Here is a 21,373-nt window from a genome sequence, read left to right on the forward strand (position 1 = left end):
TAAATGATAGTCATTGTGTCTTAGCTAAGTTTGGGTAAAAACATCAACATTTTGTACTATATAATGTGACATAATCCTTACAAATCTTTTTTTCTTTTAAACCTCTAAAAGGAAATAAAACAAGTTACACTTTTATCTCTTAATCTCTTAAGAATTTGGAAGAGTGAGAAAAGAAAGGCACTCCTTCAGCTTTTGGACCTGTAACAGGTCATCACTGCACACAGAGCTTGGGGGCCGGGTTTCTGGCGGGGGGAGCAGGGTCCCCAACAGTAGCTTTTAGTCTTTCTGGGATCATGGGCGCTTTGAAACTTGGGAGATGGGGGGAGTATGATATTTTTATGGGGAAAATGCGTATTTGCTTCAACACATTCTAGGTCTTTGCTGATCAATTTCATAGACATTTATTTAGAGGTAAACATAGTTTCATGGAAAATAACAGCTAAATGGGGAGAGCTTTCCCCAAGTCTCTGCCAAAGTGGGATTTCCACACATGAAATGACTGCAACTTTCAGTTTCTTGAGACACCATTAAAGACACAATTTATCACGTTTTCACATTTTTTGGACTTTAGTAATAATTCCAGGCTGTAGGTGGTTGGTGTGTTTTAACCCTGGAAGGCCTTGTTATGACAAAGCTGTTAAAATATTTTAAAACACATAGAAGATTATTATGCAATATGTTATAATTTTTTCTATAATATAGTTATGAGGGTAGCTTATACTTAAAGTCAAAATACAGTTACAGGTGTTCACTCCAGGAAATATGTACCACTGAGTGTCATTTTTCTTCTCCATTTCACTTTCCATACTTTTTAAGGATACTTTTCATTTATCTTAGAAAAACTTAAAGATAGAGCTTACCCAAAGTCTTTGCTGTCTTCTTTTATAAAACAACTTCCAGAAGCTATACTGGTTAGTTTCATCTGTGTCTAGCCTTTATATACTTCATCTTACATGCTGCTATACACTCACCCTAAGGATCCTCTTTCCAGGGCATATTCAGAAAATTAAGTGAAAGAGCCTTGTAAGTTCATTTTAAAAATCAGTTTCCAAGTAATGTTTTCAGTACATTGACACTCTCACATGGACATATGATTACAGTCTTCTCCCAGCAAAAGGGAATTGAATTATACGGTAATGTTCATTAGAGGAGGACTTGTGCCATACTGTTCCTCTACCGGCCAGTGGGGAATACATGCTGACCAGATCACGCACCGGGCAGGACTGTGTTGGGCGTGGTACCAGTGGGCTTGTGGACCTGTGCAAGGACTGTAGCCTTCTCCAGCCCTTCTAAGTGGCTGTGGGATGGGGAGAGGCCCAGGGACTAGCAGGATGGTATAAATTAGGTGGAAGTATCTGCCAACTTGACTTCTAGAAGTTTTTCCAGTTGATACATTGGCCAGCTTCCTTACAAATTGTTTTGCCATCTTTGATGCCTGGCAAGAATATGAGCTTTCTAGCAGAATCAGGACATCAGTGAACGAAGAGCACCATTTGGACTTTAGAAGCATCAGAGAGACTTGCTGAATAATTTTCAGTGTTCTTGAAAATGCCTGGTTAATTCAGAGGCCCACTCTAAAACCAGATGTTTCTAGGGAAGGACTTTTTGGGTGTCATGAAAGTGTATCCCCAAATCAGCAATGTTTAGATGATCAAGCCTTTTGATGTCTCTCTTCCTATCCAGTCTGACATATCTAAGGCAAATAATAATCTTGTAGGGAGCTGATGTTGAAAATTATGGCAGAGGAAATTTTGAAGTCACTGCAATGCTTATGATGTGGTCGTGAATGGATTCTACTCTGCTAAGTCTTATAAACAGGGTAACATGGGTCTATTTTTTGCCTGGGAATATATTATTACCAGTCTCCTGTCACTCACCTGCTCCCTTCACTGCTGGGGTGGTCCTCTGCTCCCTGCCACCCCACTTTCAAGCTGTTCTGTTAATAATGTAACAGCCTCCCTGTTGGCTTACCAAGCTATCATCTTTTTAACTCATTCAGACCAGCATTCAGATAGCACATAAAAATATCTTTAAAAAGGGATTCTGCTAGCTGAGAAGTAGAACGTGAATGGGAATGATGATGGGCTTGACAGGGCATCTCTCCTCTCATCCCGAACCTGGGAAATTTGGGGTGATTTTGCTGTACTGTGTGGAGCAGGGAAAGTGAACAAGGCAGTTAACAGACAGAAGGGCCAACAGCCACGTTTGACCCACACTTTGTCCAGAATGGTCTGCAGTGCTACATGGTACAAGGAAGAAGAGAGGCAGCTAACGCAGGATGTCTGTGCCTCCTTGAACTGATTATTTTGGAAGGCAAGGAGGCAAAAATAGGTGCCAGTAAGGGGCATTCAACTTCATGGAATTTGAATGGGTACCTAAACTTTATGTATTAGGGAATTTCCACAGCATCTTCTGGTCCTGAAGATCTAGGAAAGTTGGGTAGGCTTCCAGTTCCGGAGAGCAGAAAGCTGTTCAATACTGCCCTCTTCTGTTCAAAAACTTGTTTAGAGGCTTCAACAATGATTTGACATACGTCTTGTGTTAACATAATGTGATAGTGACGAATTGGACCCACACGAATTGTCTATAACAGTAGGGGAACATAAAAATAAATGGTGTATCCATTGTGTCATAGTGTTGAAGACTATTGAGTAAATCTGGACATTGTCTCTGTGGATGTCTTTCCCAATTTCCCATATTTTAAGATACAGAATCTTCTACAATTTATACAGATTGATTGCTTTTGGAATTGGTTAAAAGTGGTTAAAAACACCAAGAAGTTGTTCTGTTCTGAAGAAAACAAGCAAAAAAACAGTTTAGAGTTTTTGTTTTATTATTACTGATGATCAGCTGGTACTTCATCCTCCTAACTAGCCTTTGCAGGAAGTACTGAAGGTCATCCATGTGACAGGGAAGGACACTTAGAACTGAAAAATTAGGAAATGTGCCCCGAGTCCAAGTCCTAGGAAAGGGGTGCAGGTGAATTTTAGACACTTGTTTTGTCTCCAGAACTTCTCTTTAACTCATTAATGAATTCTCTCCCTTTGTGGGGTAGGGAAAGAGTAGTGTTTCTATTATTTAATAATTGGTAAAATTTATGGTGTGATGTGAGGGAAAGCTCCAGTGTCCCCTAAAGTCAGGTAGGTAGGGTGGGTCATCACCCTCTCCATTTTTTGTTGTTTTCTATAGTTCTATTAGTTATTGCACTTGTTTATTTTCTGGGTAATGTTTTAAAATAACTTCTAACTTAAAATATAGTACAGGGAACATCCACATACCCTTTACCCAGATTGACTCGTTAACATTTTACTTCATTACTTATTCTTTTGCTGTCTATGTTAGAAAACATAAACAAAAGCCAGCATACAAGTTCCTATTATTTTTTCCATAGACTTGAGATGCGAAATTTTATGAACCATTTGAGGGTAGGTTAGATATATCACGGTGCTTTACCCCTAAATACTTAAGTGTATATTTTCTTAATCTTTTTTTATTGAAGTATCATTGATATGCAGTCTTATATTGGCTTCAAATATACAACACAGTGGCTCAAATGTTGCCCCTATTATTAAACCCTCATCCCCCCTAGTACAGTTACTATCTATAAACACAGGAAGCTGTTACAGAATCATTAGCTATATTCCTGATGCACTACCATCCCTGTGACCAATTTATGATTGAGAATTTTTGTGTCCTTTTATCCCCCTCACCCTCCCCACCCACCCACCCACCCCAACCTCTCCCAGATGGTAACCACCAGTCACCTCTCAGTATCTATGAGTCTACTGCTATTTTGTTCATTTTGTATTGCTTTGTTTTTATATTTCACTTAGAATAATGTCCTCTGAAGACAAGAAGTAACTCTGTAGCATCTTACTATGCTGATGGACAGTGACTGCAATGGGGTGTGGGGGGCAACTCGATAATATGGGTGAATGGTGTAAAAACCTTCGCAAAGATTGTGTATCTATGATACCTTAGTTTAAAAAAAAAGGCAGAAAAAGAAAAAAATACCTTCTAGGCCCATCCATGATGTTGCAAATGGCAGGATTTCCTTCTTTTTTATGGCTGAATAATCCATTGTGTATATGTACCACATCTTCTTTATCCATTGATCTACTGATAGACATTTTGGTTGCTTCCATATCTTGGCTGTTCTAAATAATGCAGCAATAAACCCAGGAGTGCACATATCTTTTCTAATCAGGGATTGTTTTCCTAGGGTACATTCCTAAAAATGGCATTACTGGCTCAAATGGTATTTTTATTTTTAGCTTTTTAAAGAATCTCCATACTGCTTTCCGCAGTGGCTGCACCAATTGCCATTCCCATCAGCTGTGTAGGAAGATTCTCTTTTCTCCACATCCTCGCCTAACACTCATTTATTTTTTGTCTTTTGGGTGCTGCTGTTCTAACTGGTCTGAGGTGGTATCTCCTTGTGGTTTTGATATGCATCTCTCTGATGATTAGTGATGTGGGGCATCCTTTCATGTGCCTGTGGCCATTTCTTTGGAGAAACATCTGTTCAGGTCCTCTGTCCATTTTTAATGGGGTTATTTGTTTTTTTGTTGTTGTTGAGGTGTATGAGCTCTTTACATATATTGGATGTTAACCCCTCGTCAGATAAATCATTCACAAATATAGTCTATATAGGTTGCCTTTTTAGTCTGCTGATGGTGTCCTTTGCTGTTCAAAAGCTTTTTTTATTTTTTATTTTGTTTCCCTTACCTGAGGAGATGTGTCTAGGAAAAAATAGTTCATGCTGTGTTCGAGAAATTTTTGCCTATGTTTTCTTCTAAGAGCATTATGGTTTCATGTCTTACATGTAGGTCTTTGATCCATTTTGAGTGTACTTTAGTGTATGGAGTTAGTAATCCAGTTTCATTTTCTTACATGTAGCTGTCCAGTTTTCCCAACACCAATTATTGAGTTACTGAAGTTGTCTTTTCTTTTCCCCACTGTATATTCATGGCTCCTTTAGTGTATATTAATGGACCATATGTGCATGCGCTTATTTTCCATTCTGTTCCATTGATCTATGGCTCTGTTCTTGTGTCAGTACCGTAACTGTTTTGACTACTATAGCTTTGTAATACAGGTTTAAGTCAGGGAGCATAGTTTCCCCAGCTTTGTTCTTCTTTCTCAGAATTGCTTTGGGGTCTTTTGTGGTTCCACAAAATGCCAGAATACAAGTTCCTATTGAAAAATGCCATTTTGATAGGGATTGAACTGAATCCGTACATTGCTTTGGGTGGGATGGCATTTTGACAATATTCATTCTTCGTATCCATGAGCATGGGAAAGATTGCCATTTATTCATGTCTTTTCATTTCTCTCATGAGTGTCATTCAGTGTGCATTTTCTAAGAGTAGAGATATTCCCTTTCATAACCAGAGTATAGTTTATCAATGTCATATATTTATACTATTAGAATATTCTTTTTTTTTTTTTTTTTTGAGAGGCCATCTCTCATATTTATTGATCAAATGGTTGTTAACAACACTAAAATTCTGTATAGGGGATTCAATGCACAATCATTAATCAACCCCAAGCCTAATTCTCAACAGTCTCCAATATTCTGAAGCATAACGAACAAGTTCTTACATGGTGAACAAATTCTTACATAGTGAATAAGTTCTTACATGGTGAACAGTACAAAGGCATTCATCACAGAAAGTTTTGGTTTTGATCACGCATTATGAACTATAAACAGTCAGGTCAAATATGAATATTCGTTTGATTTTTATACTTGATTTATATGTGAATCCCACATTTCTCCCTTATTATTATTATTATTGTTTTTAATAAAATGCTGAAGTGGTAGGTAGGTGCAAGATAAAGGTAGAAAACATAGTTTAGTGCTGTAAGAGGGCAAATGTAGATGATCAGGTCTGTGCCTATAGACTAAGTATTAATCCAAGCTAGACAAGGGCAACAAAACATCCACGAATGCAGATTTCTCTCAAAGCAGGGGGGGTGAGGTTCGAAGCCTCACCTCTGTAGAATATTCTTTATATAAGCTCCCATCCTTGTTCGTTTTGTCAGTTAATCTGATAATGCCTCTTTTTTTTTTTAAAGCACTTCCGCCTTGCATTATAAGATCCATCCATGGGTCAGGTATCATATGCCATATTTTTTAGTTTATTTTAATCTGGAACATTTCTGAAGCCTGTGTCTTGTAAGATGTTGACATGTTTGAAGCTTGTAATTCTCCTCTTCCCATTTCCACCACATTCCTTATTTTGTGTTTTTGTTCTCTTAATTCAGTTTAGGTTGTGCATTCTTAGCCATACATGATAACCGTGTCCTTCTCAGGGTATTGCACACAGCGTCTATCTGTCCCTAATGGGTTGATGTTAAATTCTTACCCAATTTCTCCACTGTGTGATGAGGTTTTCCCCACCATTTCAGCTATTAAGTCTGCAAATTTCCTGCCTCTTACTCCTCCTTACATCCCCATTTAGCATCCATTTGTTGTTGGCTTTAGCCAGTCCTTACCTTGATGGTTGTAAAGTGATATGGTCAGGTGATCTTTTGAATCACTATCTGTGAGTGGGTGGGTAGGATATATGTGTTCTTTCTTTTCTTAAAAAGCATAACTATGACCACAAAAAAGTGCTTCTGTACACTGAAATAGAATTTAAATTGCTACCCATATCAGACAGCAATTTTTCCATCTAAGTGCAGGAGTCGACATGCCTAACTACTTTTTCTTTTCATAAGTGGCATTTAAAAGTCATAAAAAGTTAATAATGATTTATGGAAAATAATGATTTTAATAAAATAAGCGTTTATGGAAAATGAAAAATAATGATTTATGGAAAATAAAGCTTTAAAGGTAGATGGAATTTTTTTTTAAGTGGGCATTTGTATTTTGCTCCTATTGAATGCATTGGCTCTGAGTGTTGCCCTGCCAGCCTTTGGCCCACCAGAGATGCCACAGATCTGTATGACATTGCCCAAGTCATGACCAATTTTTAAAAACAGACTTTATTTTTTGGAGCAGTTTTACATTCACAGCAAAAATGAGTGGAAAGTACAGAGAGTTTGTATAGGCTGCCTGGCCTACACATGCATAGCCTCTCCCACTGTCAACATCTCACACCCCAGAGTGGTACACTTAACACAATCGATGGAACTACATTGACACATCATTGTCACCCGAAGTCCCCAGTGTAAATTACACAGTCCATGGGTTTGAGCAAATGTGTAATGATGAGTATCCACCATTATAGCCTCTTACAGAATAGTTTTTCTACCCTAAAACTCCTCTGTGCTCTGCCTCTTCATGCTTCCCTCCCCCCACTGCTGGCAGCACCGATCCTTTTACTGTCAGCAGTTTTGCCTTTTCCAGAATGTCAGATAGTTGGAGTCAGACAGTATGTAGCCTTGTCAGATGGGCTTCTTTGACTCAGTAGTGTGCACGTAGGTTCCTCCAAGTCTTTTCATGGCTTCCCAACTCATTTATTTTTAGCGCTGAATAATATTTCATCTTCTAGAAGTATATGGCTTATTGATTTGTTCATGCGGTGAAGAACATCTCAGTTACTCCCAGGTCTTCAGTTATGAGTAAAGCTTCCATCAACAGCCACGTGCAGGTTTTTCAGTGGGCGTGTTTTCAAGCTGTTCAGTTAAGTACCAAGGAGCACAACTGCCTGATAAAATGTAAAAGTATGCTTAGCTTTGGAAGAAACTGTCAAACTGTCTTCCACAGTGGCTGTGCCGTTTTGCCTTTCCCACATAACCATTTTTGAAGCCAGTTAATTCACCAGTTGGAGGGACCTGGTGAGCAATCCCTCCAAGCTGTAAGGCGCTATGACTATATAATAACTTTATGTGTGAGGTTTCCAGTTCTTGTTCTAATGGGAAGAAATTAAAGCTCTTATAACCAAATGACCCCCTGTGCAGGTTCCTCCTATGCCTTCGGCCATTGCAGTGGACTGTGGGTTTGGGGTTGACCGCTTAACGGTGCAGGTAAGAGGGGAGCAGTACCGGAACCCAGCAGCAGGGAGGCTCAGCGGCAGCTTGGCAGGCGGTTCACCAGACTGGTTCTTAGGCTCGAGTGTGCTTGGGTTTGAAGAGAGACCCCGTTGGAGTGACGGCTGAGGGTCCCCTAGGGGCTTTCCTCGCAGGCTTGCCAGGCCAAAGTACCCCGATCGCCAGCTGGCAAGGAGGCTGCGGGCACTGTGACTCGCGCACTGGCCCCCAGGGAGCGCCCTCATCAGCGGCGCTGCCGGCTGCTGGCCGCCAGTCGCCATCCAGCGATGGGGCCCCTGGGAGGAGAAGCCTGGGCCTCTGGGGCCTCTGTAGGGCTGCCCCTGCCGCGCCACACCCTGGTGGAGCAGCCTTTGCTGTGAGAGGCGCTGGCAGGCCTTTCCGTTAGGACGTTTGTTTGGGCGTGGGTGTGTGGGCTTCCATCCTGCCTGCTTGCCTCGGCTCTGAGCAAGCGGCTAACGTGCAAGCATGCGGAGAGGTGTGACCCGGCCCGGCTCAGATTGGAGCCCCTGCAGCGCCTGGAGCCCCTGCAGCACCTGGACCCTCTGCTCTAAGAGCTGTGGTGTAACCTGGGGATTTGAAAACACCCCTAGTGCTGGGGATGCCCCAGGATGCACGGTGCTGATTCCGAAAAGGACACAGCCTGGAAGACAATACCTTGAAAGGGTCAGAATTGAGATTTTGCAGGCTGGAGTCAGCTGTTAAGGTCTTTGCCTGGGAGGTGGGCGGGAGGATGATAGACAATGATACAGGCCTCAAATACTCGTATTTAGCATAGGCCAGAAAGTTACCCTGGAGGTGAGCAGTATGGCCATGTGGTTCAGGATGGAGCCGGCCTTGCTTGTTGGGCGGCAACCAGTAATAAGAAACAAGGCAGAAAAATAGGATCGAGGTTTCAACATGTTCCAAATCTCTGAGTGGGTAGCTGCGTGATCACGTGTGGTTTGGGGCAGGATACCTACCTATAGTGTGCAAAGGTACAGTTGAAGTTAGCTTTTATGTTGGCCCCAGTCTTCACTGCCTGCTGGGGTAGTTTAGAAGACTATTCTTCAGCTCTTGCAGCCATTAGGGATACTTGACAGGTTGGTGATGTGATCAAATCTGTATTTTAGGAATTAGGGCTTCCGTGTAAGGTTTGTACAGGTCCGGCAAGGTGCCAAAAGCAACTGAAGCAGGAATCAGGGCTGAGGTCAGTTGTCCAGATTTGCACAAAGCACAAAGGCATCATTTGGACCAACGGATTGTTCTGACAATCTCCTAGAATTACTTACGTTAAAAGAGACTACAAACCTGTTAACAAGTGAGGGCTTAAAATTTTCCTGGGATCCTATATACTTAAAACCATATGTTCAGCCCCTATGATGCTGGGGTTCTTGTTCACAGAGTCAAAGAATGAAGTTCACAAACACTCAAGAGTAAGTGAGAGGCTTTTATTTAGAGATAAACCGAGAGAACAGCTCCTGGCTCAGGCCAGGAGGGGAACAAGAGAGCCCCAGGGTGGTGTGTTTGTTGTCTAGGTGTTTTCTAGGTGGTTGAGAGACAATGGGCTAGTGATGTGCACCTGCTAAGTGGTCCCAAAATGTTTATCTTTTAAGAGACATTAAGTTTCTTATTAGTCTTCCTGGTGATTTACAAGAAATTGACTGCTCTGATTTCCTCCCAGAGCAGCAGCTTCCTTCCTGGTCTGGGAGCATATCACTTAAGACCGCCTGCTTTGTTCCCAAGGTGGGGGCCGGGTTATTGTCTGTTTGTGAAAGAGTATGTTAAGAAAGTTACTTTTTAACAAATTTGGTGTGTTTTTTTTTTTTTGTTTTGTTTTTTAAGTGTAATCCTGTTTTCAAGATGGATCCTTCCTGTTTTTACTATGTTGTTTTGGACTTGCTTCTTACATTGCCTAGGTTGCAACATTTGTTTAGGTCTGGAGGAAGAAAAGCAGCACCTGGGTAAAGTCAGAAAAACAAGCTGGGCCCTGCAAGCAGGCCAAAGCAAGCCTCACCATGGATTATCTTGCTTCGTTTTTTTCCAGAGGCCCTCGCCCTCCTCTGTCTTAAGCCCAGGGTTCCTGTCTCACGTGTCAGTCTATGTAAGAAAACATCGGAGCATTGCTAAACTATACCAGAACCATCCATTGCCCTTTTGTTTTGCCAGTTTGCAGATGTTCATCTTTATCTCTCTAGTTTCGACTGTAAACATCCCAATCATCCCAGAATTTAAGAAAAAGTGTTTCAAGTTGAAACATTTAGGATCACGAATGGAAAATAGGATGGGAAGTGATGTGTATAATAGTCATTTTCTCTCCCTATATTAGCAGAAAGTCTATATTTTGTAATAAATTCTAGAAAGGTTCATGAGTGTTTTTACCTCATGCTTTTTGGCAGGAAATTTAATTTCTGTTGTGTTTGTTACTAGTAAAACTAATGGAGTTCATTTTGGGGGTTTGTATTTCCCCTTGGGGTGGGTATTTCCAATGATAGCCACCTTTTTAAAAAGTCACCTCTTGTGTTGCATTATAAGTGTGTTGGCAGAAAGTTCTCTTGTGAGTATAGTTTTATAATTGGAGAAATTTTTAAAAAGAAACTCATTTAATGGGGATGCACTTAATGTAAGGAAATCCTTGGGTTAAAACATAGGCAGATTATAATCAGAACAAATGGAAACCTCTACCATTTTCTTCTCATTTCAGGAGGTATACACATGCTTTAAAAAAATAAAAGAGCAACCCCAGAAGACTTCTGGGAGAGCATCTTCTCTCCTGACTTGCCATGTCAGGGTACAATACTCTGGACAGTCTGATCATATATATCTGAATTTTTCTTTCCCTTGCAATGTTTGCCTCCGTGTTTAACATGGGTGGTGATTATTTTTTTATTATTGATAGAAGTCTAAAGTTGGTCACGTGTTGTGGGACCCCTGCCTCCATTTTGTGTCTTCCATCTTGAATAACTATGTCCGCTATATGACCCCTGCCTCCATTTTGTTCTGTGTCCTCCATCTTGAGTAAGAAGTTCCCGCTCAAGCCACACCCATTCCGGAAACCATGCCCAGCAACCTGTGCAACAAGACCCTGACCCTCCTCAGCCAATCAGCTAAGGTCACAATAATCCCCCCCCCCTTGGAAAGCCCCTAACTGTTCCAAAAGTATAAAAGCAAGAAGGGAACTTTGTTCAGGGTCTCACACCGAGCCCTGTGTTCTGTCGGGCCACTGAGACCCTAGTTCGAACTAGCAATAAAGACCTATTTTGCTCCTGCATCTTGCGACTGAGCCTGGTGACTGTGGCTCTACATGGGGGACTCAAGGAAACGGGGCACAACAGTGTATTTCATATTTTTTTTTTAAAGGAAAGGAAAATCCTTTAGGAAGTACTCTTCAGATCAAAAAATGAGGTAATTCTTGGTTTTTCACAACTCCTCTAAAATGTTCAGGTCTTCAGTTTCTGTTTTCTTTAATGCTGCCTTAGATGCTGATAGCAGAATAAATGAGAATTGGCTGGTTCTCAAAGCTCTTACAGAGAAGGGTTGGGACAGGTATGGCACTGTCACCAAGCAGGGGCCCTGTCCATACTGTGGCATGTGTGTGGGATTCGAATGCCTCCTCCTCCTACTTACTCTCCACAGTAAGAAGCCCAGATAATCCACAGGCTTCAGTTACGAATACCCAAAAATCTGGTAATGTTTGAAAAGAAAAAGCAAGGGAAAAAATGGACTTTAGGTGTAATTTATAGCATAGCGCAGGGCAGCAGTGCTTCACACACAGTCATCACTTGGTAGCACTGTGGTCGCTTTTTCAGTTAACTTTCTTCAGTTTCAAAATAAAACCCGATAGGTAGTACAATGGCAATTTGTAGAAATAGATTTGTAATATTTCACATAAGGAATAAAATAACTTTTATAAGCAAATGAAGTTATGTACACTGAAGGAATTGACGGATTTGGGAAGCGTTTTCTATTTTTCCAAACGTTTCTGTTATTTCAAATGTTTATTGCTATGTTCTAAATATTGGTGTAATTTTAAGCTTCAGTTTATGCTGTGGGCATTAAGCATATTCCGATTTTATTAAGAACATTTTTGTCTCTATTTTAATTGACCTTTTTTATTTATTAGAGAAAGCAGTCCATGGCCAATATGGAAAATCAGAAAATTTAGACAAGCAAAACTAAAATATAACACATTTCCATCCCCCCATATACCATATGTGGGGGAGTGTGTGTATGAGAGAGATATTTCAAAACCATAATGAGATTATACTATATATACCATTTGGTAACTTACAGTCAAGATTTTTACCCTTTCCTTTCGGTAAAAATTCATGTCGCCTAATCCCAAATCATAGTCACATTTTCTCAAGAAGAGCCAAAAACTTCCTTTAGCTGTTTTGCCCTAATGAGTTATCCAATCCAGAACCTTGCCTGGCATCTCTAGTGGTTTATATTTCTTAAATTTCTAAATTTAGCAAAGTACCCATCCCAGTATTAAATCACATGGGCTTGCTTTTTAAACCCCCAAGGATTTTTAAAGTTTCAAAACTACAGAAAATACAATAAATGAACATACACACTTGACCTAATTCACCACTGTTATTTTTTACCACTTCCTCCCGCCGCCCCTTTCTCTTCCGCCCCCCACTCCCTCTGTCTGTCTCCTTAAACTGTTTGGGAATTACTTGCGGACAACTCACTTGTGTTTTTGTTTGATTTCTGTCCTTTGTGACATTGACATTTCAGGCCAGGCTAGGCTAGTTGCTTCACAGAATGGCCTTCAGTGTGGTCTTTTCTGATTGTTTCCTCGCAATTACATTCTGGTCCACATTTTTTACTGTAATACTGTTGAGGTGATTCATTGGCCTCAGTGCTTCACATCAGGAGGCTTGATGAAAATTTTATTCCATTATTGGGCATGTTCGGTTTGATCGTTGGTGAAGGCACTGCCGGCCAGTTTTCTCCATGGTAAAGAGAGTTTTCCCTTTTGAAATAAAGTAGTCTGTGTGTTGATACTCTAAAACCAGGTTTCCTTACGACCTTACTTTCATCCAGTGGTTTTAGCATTTTCTGATCTTTGAATAGTTACCACAATGGTGTTTGTAAAACAGAGTGATTTTCTGAATGTGATGACAAACAGCCAGCTAGGCTTTGCCAAGGAAGCTGAATTAACTAAAACATGGCATTCCCCTCCCCAAATAACTGCAAAAGAAAGTCTACTGTATTTTTTCATTTACATGAATCGTACTCAATGAAGGACACAAATTCATGTTAGAGACATTTTCAAGGCTGAACAGCTGCTTACCAAGGTCTGGAAAGAGCTTAGATAACTGCCTATAGGAGACAATGATGTTTATTAACTCTTGTCCTTAGTAAGTAATAATGTGAATCATTTTTTTGTTGTTGATGGATCATTGATATACAATCTTACAGTAATATGTAAATCTTGATGGAGTAGAATTCTAAAATTCTAAAGAGAATGACTCTAAGGATCAAAGTGGAAGTTATATCTAAATTTATTGATTGGCATGTTCTTCATAAAGAAGTACACTTATTTTTTCAGTATTACTCTTGATTCATGGATTCTTTTTTTATTCAGCGTCTTGTAACCATTCACTGTCAGTATTGTTTTTTTTATGATTCTAACTTTGGCCAGTGGGAGCCCATCAAGCTGGCCCTTGTGTCCTTTTGATATGTCCCTTCTGCTTGTGAGCACCTCCTTTCTATCGTGATGACATGTTCCTTGTACTTTCCCTGACATAGCATGCAATTTCCCCAAGGAGCTCTGATCCCTTTATGGGGCTTGTTGAAGAGACAGTATCACAGAGAAAGCCCCTCCATTAGATTTGTCTAGGTACTTATTTGTGTGTTGTTACTCAGCAAATTTATCTAACCCTGTATTTCCTATAAAGTGGAAGTTACATCTAAAACTTGATGGATCCTAGATAATGGGTGTGATGTGTGATTCCATTTTGTATTGCCTTAGAACATACACCATCTGGTCGACTCACTCTTAGTGATGCTATAGCAAGTTATCTATAACTAATTTTTTGATGAGTTTGTAAACTTTTCCTTTACAGGGAATAGAACTATCTGAGCAGTACCTTTGAACCTGACTTTTTAAAGGTCATTTAAAAGAAGTAGATGCTGCCTAATCTATGAGGATTTACAAATACTGATAAGATCCTTACCCTATCCTGTAATTGCCTGACACGGAAAAGATTAATGGGTCATGTTTTTAAAATAATTGATTTGATTGATTTGTAATCATCTTCTTTCTTCCCCTCTCCCATTCCTGTGTTTCTGCTAATAGTTGGACAAAGAGAGTCCGACGATGTGAACCAAAGAGACTCAGGTAAAGAAATGACTGCTAACTCAGCGCTTGTTCAAGACATCGTGAAGGACGGGCAGGACGAAATGCCTGAAATAACTGAACAGATTCCGTCTTCAGAAAGCAACGTAGAGGAGCTTACACAGCCTACTGAGTCCCAGACTAATGATGTTGGATTTAAGAAGGTGTTCAAGTTTGTTGGCTTTAAATTCACTGTGAAAAAGGATAAGAGCGAGAAGTCTGATGCCGTCCAGCTGCTCACTGTCAAAAAAGATGAAGGTGAAGGAGCAGGAGGGTCCGATGGGGCTGGTGACCACCAGGAGCCCAGCCAGGAGTGTGAAGAAGTGGCACCTAAAGAGAGTGAATTTAAACAATCTATAGAGAAACCTGAAGAGACTTTGAAACTTGAGCAGTGCAACACAGACATTTCTCTTCAAGCTGAGCGCAGTCAAACAGAGGAAGGTAAAGAAGAAGGGGAAGAAACACAAGAAAAAGAACCAACCAAAGCTCCGGACTCTCCAGCCAGTCCAGTGGCCAGTGAAACAGTGTCACCCTTCAAAAAATTCTTCACCCAAGGTTGGGCTGGCTGGCGGAAGAAGACCAGTTTCAGGAAGCCCAAGGAGGATAAGCTGGAGGCTTCGGAGAAGATGAAAGAACAAGAGCCGGAAAAAGTAGACACAGAAGAAAATGAAAAGCCAGAAGAGGCCCCTGAGAAACTGGCTGCTCCCGAACAACCACACCCACAGGTCACTGAAAGCGCCAGCGATGCCCGATTATCCGCTGAATATGAGAAAGTGGAGCTGCCCTCTGAAGACCAAGGGCAGGGATCTCCTGAAGAGAAAACTGCCCCTTTAGCCACAGAAGTATTTGATGAGAAAGTAGAGATTGTTGCAGAAGTTCACGTTAGCCCCATAGAGAAGGAAACAGAGGAGCAGAAGGCCGAGGGAGAAGTAGTAGAGGCCTCGCCACCTGAGAAACCAGTAGAAACCAGCGCTGATCTCCAGAAAGCTGACGCTGCTGAGGAGCTGGTGAAAACCACAGCCATGCATGCCCCCGGGGAGGACCACACCGAGCCAGCGGACCCGTGTCCCAGCGAGAAGGCCCCGTGCGCGCTTCCCGAAGGCGTGGTCAGTGAGGTGGAAATGCTGTCCTCACCAGAGCGAATTAAGGTGCAGGGAAGCCCTTTGAAGAAACTTTTTACCAGCACTGGCTTAAAAAAGCTTTCTGGAAAGAAACAGAAAGGGAAAAGAGGAGGAGGAGGCGATGAAGAGTCGGGGGAGCAGCCGGCTGTGGCAGAATCTCCAGATAGCGCAGATGAGCAGAAGGGCGAGAGCTCTGCCTCGTCTCCCGAGGAGCCCGAGGACACAGCGTGTCTGGAGAAGGGCACAGCCGAGGCGCAGCAGGATGGGGAGGGCGAAGAAGGAACCACTTCCGACGGGGAGAAAAAGAGGGAAGGTGTCACTCCCTGGGCATCTTTCAAAAAGATGGTGACGCCCAAGAAACGTGTTAGGAGGCTTTCTGAAAGTGATAAAGAAGACGAGTTGGAAAAGGTAAAGAGTGCCACCATGTCCTCCACGGAGAGCGCGGCCTCTGAAATACAGGAGGACGTGAAAGGAAACGGGGAGGAGCAGAAGCCGGAGGAACCGAAGCGCAAGGTTGACACCTCAGTCTCGTGGGAAGCTCTGATCTGTGTGGGCTCATCCAAGAAGAGAGCCAGGAAAGGGTCGTCTTCCGACGAGGAAGGGGGACCGAAAACAGTGGGAGGAGACAGTCCCAGACCAGACGAAGCGGGAAAAGACAAAGAAACGGGACCAGAGGCTGTCCCTGCCGGCTCCCAAGAGCAGGATCTGGGGCCAGGGAGCTCCTCCCCCGAGCAAGCTGGAAGCCTCTCTGAGGGAGAGGGTGTCTCCACCTGGGAGTCATTTAAAAGATTAGTCACTGCAAGAAAAAAGTCCAAGTCAAAACTGGAAGAGAAAAACGAAGACTCTGTAACTGGGCCTGGCGTCGAACACTCGGCTTCCGATGCTGAGCCCGGGAAAGAAGAGTCTTGGGTTTCGATTAAGAAATTTATTCCTGGACGAAGAAAGAAAAGGTCAGATGGGAAACAAGAACAAGCCACTGCTGAAGATACAGGACCAGTGGAAGGCCACGAAGAGGACTCCGATGTCCCAGCTGTGGTGCCTCTGTCTGAGTATGATGCTGTAGAAAGGGAGAAGATTGAAGCACAGCAAGCCCAGAAGAGTGAGGAGAAGCCTGAGCCCTCAGTCACTGTCCAGGTGTCCGAAGAGCTCAATAAGAGTCTGGTTCACGCAGTGACCGTGGCCCTCGTTGATGGGACGAGGGCAGTCACCAATATCGAAGAACGGTCACCTTCTTGGATCTCAGCTTCAGTGACAGGACCTCTCGAACAAGTAGAAGATGAAGCCAAACCGCTCACTGGGGAGGGAATAGAAAGAGAAGTCCTGGCAGATGAAGCTCCTGTGGTGACCAAAGCTCTGCCGGAGCACCACGAAGCCAGTGATGACACGCTCGTCAGTGAGGTGGAACTCACTTCTGAAGCCGTGACAGCTGCAGACGCCACCGAGGCATCTGCTGCTGAAGAGACTGCCGACATGGTTTCAGCTGTCTCCCAGTTAACTGATTCCCCAAACACCACCGAGGAAGCCACCCCAGTTCAGGAGGTAGAAGGCTGTGTGCCAGACATAGAAGACCAAGAGAGACGAACCCAAGAGGTCCTGGAGGCGGTTGCAGAAAAGGTCAGAGGAGAATCACAGCTGCCTGACACCAGAGGGCCAGGAGACACAATTCAAACCATGCAGGAAGAAGGGCCAGAAATGCCAGTCAAGGTGGAGGAACCACAGGATTCGCAAACGGTAGATGGGAAGAAAGAGGTGGATGTAGTGTTGAAAGTCCATGGGCAAGAAACTAAAACTGAGACTTTGATACGAGAGAAGGTGCTTGTACAGGCCACCCCAGAAAGTGTTGTGAAAGGTCTTCAATGTGCAGAGACCGTAGAGTCCAGTGAACATAGAACCACCTGTCAAGCTGAAACCTTGGTTGAGGTAAAATCAGAGATTATACTGGAACAGGCTGCAGCTCCTGACACTGCTGAAACCCCTACAGACAGTGAGACCAATGGAAGCACCCCAGTAGCTGACCATGAAGCCCTAAATATAACACAGCAAGACAAGAGCATGGAAATCCATGAAGATAATGAGGTCACCTCTGGTACACAGCCTCAGGTGCCAGAAGCACAGGTAGTTCCCATAATGAAAGAGATGCCTCCAGCACCTTCCAGTTTTGAATCCCAGGAAGAAAGTGAAGAATATTCAAAAATGGAAGAGGTTCCAGATCATACAGATAAAGAGGTATCAGTGGAAGCCATACCCATTCTTTCAAAGACTCAAGAAATGGTCCAGTTTGCTGATAAGGAGACCACAGATGTGGTGCTCGATGGAGGCCTGGAGGTGTCTGTGGACAGAGAAACAACAGTCAGTCAGAAAAAGACACCTGAAGTTGCCCTTAAAGATGACATTACTGAGGAAGCTGAATTTCCAAAGAATGATAATATTGAACTCCAGAGTCATGCTCAATCCCTTCCAACCGGGGTGGAGAGAGAGATGGTAGTTCAAGTAGTAAGGGAAGAAATGGAAGCAAAGCCAACCCAAATGAGTGAAGAGAAACTGGAGCAAAAACCGGCTGTTGCTGTGTCTGAGGAGCTCAGTAAGCAACTGGTGCAGACAGTCAGTGTGACTGTCATAGATGGGGAAAAGGAGGTTATCAGTTTTGAAGAAGGTTCTCCTCCGCCAGTGGAAGAGGAAGTGGTATGCACAGAAACTCATGTTCAAAGCTCTGAGGCATCACTAACGCTAACAGCTGCCTCAGTGGAGGAGGTCTTCAGAGAAACCGTCGGGATTGTAGAAACAGCTGAACCTTTGGAGTCTGCAGATGCACACTTAGTACTGGAAGAAAAATCTGAAAAAGATGAAGGCACTTCTGCTCCAACAGGAGAAGATGCAGTGCCCACAGGGGCTGAATCTCAGGCAGAATCGACACCAGTAGCAGTACCTGCTCCACCTGGAAAAGGCATGAGTGCCGACCTGGAAGGAGAGAAAAGCACGTTGCAGAACTGGAGGTCAGGTGGAGACGATGCGCAGGTTTGTGGTCAGGAAGGCAAAGTGAGCAAAACGGGAAAGGAAGATATAAAGGCAGAAAGTGAGATTCTGAATCTTGAGACTGAGAGCAGTAAACTCGTACAAAATGTAATTCAGACAGTTGTTGACCAGTTAGAAAGTACAGAAGAAGCAGCACCTGATTTCCAGACACAGGCTCAGCTGATAAAAGTTGATCACCAGGAAGGTGGACAGAAAATGGAAGAACGTGAACTTCCAGCCTCTGCCCAGGGCGAAGAACAGACCCCCACAGCCGAAGAGGAGTCAGTACCGACCCCTCCAAAACAAGCACCTGAGGTTTCCAAAGGTGGGGGTGACGCTTCAGAAGAGACCACAACCGAGAAGGTAGAAAGTCCCAGTGTGGATGAGCAGCAGCTTGAAGAGGTAGTTCTCCCCCCGGAGGCAAAGAACGAGGCAACTGGAACAGAGCGTGTGCTGGAAGCCAACAAAGGTGCTGGGTTAGGAGAAAGAATAGAGGCATCGCTCTCTGAATCCCCAGAAGGTGAGAGAAGTGATGCTCTGGATGCCCCCGGGGGCCACAGCACGGCCCCAGAAGATGCAGAGGCCTCGGGAGGCCTGACCAAAGAGTCCCTGGATGCAAATGGACCAAAACTGAAAGAGGAGGACGGCCAGGAAGGACAACTTCAGGAAGGGAAAGTGCATCATGAGTCAGGAAAAGAGCTCACAACCCAGACGCAGGAGGAGACGCAGAAACCGGAGAGGGAAGCGGCAACCTCGGCCCTTGGAGAGCCCTAAAGTGTCTGGTAAGTGAGCCCGCTCTTCTGAAATACTTTCTTCCTCTGTCAGGCCATTTGGTGATGGATTCTTTATAAAGGAAGCAGGCATTCAAATAGGATTTTATGCAGAGCTTTCAATTGGGGAAATAATTACTGACTAGGAGGGCTAGGTTAGTTTGATTCCCCGCCCCCCCCATATTGAAATACCTTTCAGTCTTATTGGTGTGAAAATAATGATTTCATTTTACTCCAGTGTGACTGTTTTTTGAAGAAAATAAAGGGGTGTGTGTGTCTGTGTGTGCACAAGTGTACATTTGCGTGTTTGGCCCAAAGGTGTAAGAAATATGTTTCTCTTAGTACCATACCAACTAGTTTACTGAATTTTTTTTTTTTTTTTTGTAACTTGAAGTCTAAAGTCTATCCTAATGTTTGAAATGTAGTTTATAGCTCTCTAGGGAGAAAAAAAAAAAGATATTTCCCAGCATCAGTAGCAAGCATTTAAAAATTTTTCAGTGCACATGGTGAGCTTGAGGGGCAAGGGTAAGAGACCTGCAGCCACTGCCCTGGGCAGCACAGCGGACTGGTCGCAGACCCTCCCTGTCTTTCTGACAGAGTTCAGCTGTGGCATCAGGGTTATCAGTTGCTGCCACTCACTTTAACCAGCCTCTCTTGTTACATAAATGAGGGAGGACAGGAGATTTTGTTTACTTTTGGTTCTTCCTTCTCCTACAGCTAAACCCATATATTTGCCAGACCAGAATGTGAAGACAAGGAGTGGAAGGAACAGACAGCTGCGGAGGCACAGCCCAGTTTTCAGACTCGAAAGGAACAGGCCCATCAGCTGGTGTCATCTCTAGTGACCCCCTGACAATCCTGAGGCGTCATCAGGAGCTACAGCTAATGGGGCCTCCTTTCGCGGCCACCCTATCATTTTCCCTTGGTACCACGTAATGTCTCTGATTGGAGATACTTAAAGTTTTAATCTGGAACTGGAGTTGGCAATTTGCCGGTTCTACTTCTCAAACTGGAGTATCATTCTTTATGTATTTATATGTATGTTTTAAGTAACCCTCCTGTATCTATTGTATATTTTTTCTTAATGTTTAAGAACATGTGAAGTATAGTCCACTCCTCTTGTATATCCCATACTTTGTGACCGGGGCATGCAGCCATGGTCAAGCCTGGGGAAGGAAGCTTTATGCCTCAGTTAAAACCTGTGAAATCAGCTTTCTAGAAATAACATTCCTGATCAGAAGCTACAATTCTTAATTTAAAATTCACTGAGGATTAGGTCTGTGTTTACTGTTAGTTTGAAATTGGTCACTTCCCTATTACACACAGTGTGCTAAAAATAAACTTTTTTTTGTGGGGGGGAGGGAAACATACGGAATGTTCCATTTTTACTGTGAAATTTTTCTTTCTAGCCCAGTGGAGGTTGGAAGGAAGTTTTTTTCAGTAACTGATTCACTTGAAGTCTTTCCCCCGGAATTGGTATGCTTGGAGATGAGTGTGCTTAAATCCTGAGGCAAAGTAGTGAAATGTTTTTCATCTTACCAAGAAAAGAAAAGACTGTTTTAAGTTTTTGATTCTACTCTTATATGCAGGACCACATCCACATACAGCATGAGAAAAGTAGGTTCTTTACAAAAGGTATTTTGGTAGCTACTGGCCTGTGCCTGTGCCATATTTGTGCCCACTCTTTAAAGAACAATGTCGCATTATGTTCATTTGGAAAAAACTGTGATTTGACAACTGATTTAAATAAAATATTTGCTTCACTTAGATTTGCTGGTTTTATTAGATACTAGGAAGCCTGGGACATGTTTACTGAGTCCTAAAAGCAGATAAGCTAGCGCTTTCTAATGTAGATACTATAGGATGTCACCGCTTTCCCCTGGTTATGGTTTTGAGTTGATGTTAGAGGAAGTCCCAGCAGAGGCTTCTGCTGAAATAAACCTGGAGTTTTTTCCACCTGACGGTACTGATACAATGCTACCATCTTGTGGTGTCTTCCTGAAAAGGTCAATTTTCGGTGTTAGTATTTCTGGTTTTAAACAATGACAAACAGCTCTAGAAAGAAATGTTAAGACTTAATAGCAAAAATGCCTTGCCTAACAGATGGTCATGGAGGTTTCTCTTAAATGTCAGAATGCTAGTTGATT

The 21,373-nt window shown here is 42.8% G+C and overlaps 1 protein-coding gene across 3 annotated transcripts in view; it reads left to right on the plus strand.

Annotated features, from left to right (window-relative positions):
• The window catches only part of AKAP12 (A-kinase anchoring protein 12), a 92,508-nt gene extending 71,513 nt beyond the window's left edge, over positions 1-20,995 (plus strand). For all 3 annotated transcript variants that reach the window (XM_073219757.1, XM_073219756.1, XM_017673971.3), the window contains 2 exons: positions 14,285-19,238; positions 19,944-20,995. In XM_073219757.1, the coding sequence (XP_073075858.1) occupies positions 14,285-19,230 (4,946 nt within the window). In that variant the 3' untranslated portion in view covers positions 19,231-19,238; positions 19,944-20,995. The remainder of the gene's footprint in view (positions 1-14,284; positions 19,239-19,943) is intronic.
• The last annotated feature ends 378 nt before the right edge of the window (positions 20,996-21,373 follow it).

The sequence above is a fragment of the Manis javanica genome, chromosome 13, assembly GCF_040802235.1.
Source record: "Manis javanica isolate MJ-LG chromosome 13, MJ_LKY, whole genome shotgun sequence".
NCBI classification, from domain to species: domain Eukaryota; kingdom Metazoa; phylum Chordata; class Mammalia; order Pholidota; family Manidae; genus Manis; species Manis javanica.